Raw genomic sequence first — 3,754 nt, forward strand, 5'->3', positions numbered from 1 at the left:
CAGGTGGGGGTCGGGCTCTTCTCCCAAGGAACAAGTGATGGGACAAGCCTCAAGTTGTCCCAGGAGAGGCTGAGGTTGAACCCAAGGTGGACCCCAGATACAACACAAGGTTTAGGACCCTCCTCATTGGTTTGCAAACCCCTCCAGTGCCCTTACTGGAATTATTGTACAGGAGGGATGTGGAGAAGCTCTGGACCCATGATGGAGAGCGATGCCACTGTGGTGGCCCCTCACCAAGCTGCTTTTATGTCCAGGCAAAGCAAACTTCTCTGTTTCGCCATAGCTACCAAGAGCAATAGGCACCCAGACCCTGAGTGGAGCAGGAATACTGAAGATGTTCAACAAAGCCACGGATGCTGTCAGCAAGATGACCATCAAGATGAATGAATCGGACATAGTGAGTAGCAGGACACCTCTGGGATGTTCTCCTGCTCCTCCCCCTCAAACTTCGGGTGCAAGCAGCCCTGTGGTGATGCCACCTGTGGGATCACCTCTGGCTTTGCCTGTTGCAGTGGTTTGAAGAGAAGCTGCAGGAGGTGGAGTGCGAGGACCAACGGCTGCGGAAGTTACACGCTGTTGTGGAAACGCTGGTGAACCACAGGAAAGGTAACAAGGTTTGGTGCCACTTCTTCTGGAGCTTGGCCTTGAAACTCTTCAGCCTTGCATGGTACCTCGCTGGAGGTCACCAGATGTCCCAGGAGCCTCTTCTGAGAAGATAGGACAGGGCTTCCTTACCATGAAGGACAGGACAAGGAGAGATGGTTTGAAAATCAGGAGATTTAGACTAGATCTAAGGAAGACATTTTTGATGCTGAAGGTGGTGAGACCTTGACCCAAGTTGTCCAGACAGGTGGTCAAGATGGTGGTTCCCCCATCCCTGGAACCATACTGGGTCAAGTTGGATGATGCTCTGAGCAACCTGCTCTAGTTGGGGATGTCCCTGCTCCCTGCTGGGGGGTTGGACTAGGTGACCTTCAGAGGTCCCTTCCCACCCAAATCACCCATGATAACCCTGAGCTGTCCTCTGGCAGGGAGCAGAGATGTTTTGCTGCCTTCTGCCCAGCTTTGCCTGTCTTCCCACCGTGCCACTCTCCTCCTCCTCCTCCTCCTCCTCCTCCCTGGTTGGAGCTGCCAAGCCCTTCTCCTGCCATGTCCCAGCAAGACAGCTCTGGTTCTTCCAGCTGACACGTCCTGGGGCTGTAGAAAAGCAGCTTCTCTGGTTGGACTCAAGGCTGGAGCTTTCCTAGAAGCTTGAGGCCCATTGGTTGACTCCTTTCTTCTCCTCACTCAGAGCTGGCGTTGAACACGGCCCAGTTTGCCAAGAGCCTGGCCATGCTGGGGAGCTCGGAGGACAACACGGCCCTGTCCCGGGCACTCTCCCAGCTGGCTGAGGTGGAGGAGAAGATCGAACAGTTGCACCAGGAACAGGCTAACAATGACTTCTTCCTCCTGGCTGAGCTCCTGGGAGACTACATCCGTCTGCTCTCAGTTGTAAGGGTAAGCAGCCCTTTGGGGCGAGGTTCTATGCAACGCTGCTGGTCCTTAGACCCACCTTGAGTGTTGGGAGGTCTTCTAAATCCAAGCATGGAGCACTTCCAGGCACTTCTAAATCCACTCCACGTTGGTTGGTTTGGAAAAGTTGAGGTAGGTGAGGTCTAGCTGGGCTGCTGCTCTCCAGGGGTGTTGTGGAGCAAGCATGTGGCTTGTAGGTGGCCTCAACCCTTCCAGAGGTGGTGGCTGTGGCTACTGTAGAAGCTGGGAGATGCTGGCCTGTGGTCTGGGTGTTGCAGATGGATCTGCCAAGCACCTGCTGGGCAAGGGCTGCAGTCTCCAAGTCCATGTGCACTGGTCTCCTTGCTGGAGGTTGAGAGGACCCAGTGCCAAGTGAGCCAGGAGTGGTGGTCTGGCTTGTTCCTGCCCCAGACATGTCCTGCCTCAGGAGGAATTTCTGGAGGCTACACAAGCCAGAATGCAACCTAGTGAGCAGGGATGAACCTCCTTGGTCTGCCAGTCTGGTCTGGGAGGTGTGGTGGGTGCTCCAGAGCAGGACCAAGATCTCTGATAGTGCTGGAGGTGACTTATCTGGGATGCTGAGGTAGGGAGCCTCAGGCTTTACCTGTCTCTTGGCTGCTCTGTCCTTCTGACCAGGCTCTTCTAGCTCTTTCCACAACCTGCCTAGACATGATCAGGAGCCTGGTGGGATCTTCATAAAATCATCTGACCTCCTGGCAGATGCCTGTGAGCTGTTACTGGAGACCTGTGTGGGACAGGCCAATGGAGCTCCTTGTGCTCCCTGTGTGGAGGGAGGCCCCAAAACTTCTCTTGAAGCACAAGTTGGTTGATGTTGGACCTGGGCTTCTCCACCAGCAGAGCAGTTGATGTTCTGTTTTCACAGAGATGGGCCCAGGAGCTCCCTGGATGTTGTCCTTGCTCTGATGTCCCCCTTACCAAAGGTGTCAGCAGAGCTCCTGGTGTGGTGGCAGAGTCCAGTCTCCACTCCTTCCTTTCAGGGAGCCTTTGACCAGCGCATGAAAACCTGGCAGCGGTGGCAGGACGCTCAGACCATGCTGCAGAAGAAGAGGGAGATGGAGGCCAGGCTCCTCTGGGCCAACAAACCCGACAAGCTGCAGCAGGCCAAGGAGGAGATCTCGGAGGTAGGGGGTGAGAAGTGGCTGAGATCTCCGCTCAGCTTCCCTCTGTGCTCTGCTGCCGAGCAGGACCTTGTGAGAAGGTGACCTGAGCTGAAGGGACAGGCATTTATGGCCAAGCTTGCACCAAGAGGGGAGGGGCTGCTTGTGGTCCCACCTCCTGTGGCTTCTTGGCTGAGCCCGCAGCAAGCTGGGGCCAGAAATGCCACCAGGTGAAGAGTTGTGGCTCCAAAATGGGTTGGAGGAGGGCAGCCAGAGATTCTCCTCTTCTTCTCCCCTCCCCTGGAGACATCCCAGTTCCTCTCTCTGCAGTGGGAGTCCCGTGTGACGCAGTACGAAAGGGACTTTGAGCGGATTTCTGCTGTCCTCCGCAAGGAGGTGATACGGTTTGAGGTACGTTGGGTGTGTCACCTTCTGGGGAGGTTCCTTGGGCCACGAGCCCAGGGGACACCGTTGACCCAGCTCCTCGTGCAGCTGTTGTAAATCCAGATGTGTGTGTTGGGGCATCACTGGTGTCTTCAACGTGGAGAAATGTCCCTGTTGACATCAGGGTGGGTGGGCAAAGACTCTTTGGAGCCATTGGGATGCTTCATCTTCAGCATCTCTGGCAGGGGCGTTGGACTAGATGATCTTTTGAGGTCCTTTCCAACCCCTCATTTAACATTCTGTGAATCTCCTGCTGAGCTCCTCATGGAGCACCAGGAAGATCCTGGTTTCTCTGGAGGGTTTTGGTGGGTCTTCCAGCCTTGTCATACTCACCTCCCTACAGAAAGAGAAATCCAAGGACTTCAGGAACCATGTCACCAAGTACCTGGAGACATTGTTGAACTCTCAGCAGCAGGTGAGTCACCCAAGCCCCTGTTGCGGTTTCACCTCTTGAAGCTTGGATCTCTTCAAGAGCTGGGATGGGGAGGGAACGGAGCAGGGCAAGATCTCGGCATCGTGTCCTCCCTGGAAACCTCTTTGGGGTGGCTGTGCCCTGCGGAGGAGCTTCTAACCCCAAAAAGTGTCTGGCTTTGGGCTTGAAGCGTGCTGGGAAAGCTCCTCCTGACCCTCTCATCTCTCCTCTGCGCAGCTGGTGAAGTACTGGGAAGCATTCCTGACCG

At 55.4% G+C, this 3,754-nt stretch overlaps 1 protein-coding gene across 1 annotated transcript in view; it reads left to right on the forward strand.

The window, feature by feature from the left end:
• Positions 1 to 3,753, forward strand: part of SNX1 (sorting nexin 1) — a gene marked incomplete at both ends in the record, with an annotated part of 10,122 nt that extends 6,369 nt beyond the window's left edge. The window contains 7 exons of the mRNA XM_008942615.1: positions 284 to 397; positions 513 to 606; positions 1,292 to 1,497; positions 2,511 to 2,654; positions 2,961 to 3,041; positions 3,418 to 3,489; positions 3,724 to 3,753. Of these exons, the coding sequence (XP_008940863.1) occupies positions 284 to 397; positions 513 to 606; positions 1,292 to 1,497; positions 2,511 to 2,654; positions 2,961 to 3,041; positions 3,418 to 3,489; positions 3,724 to 3,753 (741 nt within the window). The remainder of the gene's footprint in view (positions 1 to 283; positions 398 to 512; positions 607 to 1,291; positions 1,498 to 2,510; positions 2,655 to 2,960; positions 3,042 to 3,417; positions 3,490 to 3,723) is intronic.
• Between the last annotated feature and the right edge of the window lies 1 nt (position 3,754).

The sequence above is a fragment of the Merops nubicus genome, unplaced genomic scaffold (genome assembly GCF_000691845.1).
Source record: "Merops nubicus isolate BGI_N331 unplaced genomic scaffold, ASM69184v1 scaffold14206, whole genome shotgun sequence".
Taxonomy (NCBI): domain Eukaryota; kingdom Metazoa; phylum Chordata; class Aves; order Coraciiformes; family Meropidae; genus Merops; species Merops nubicus.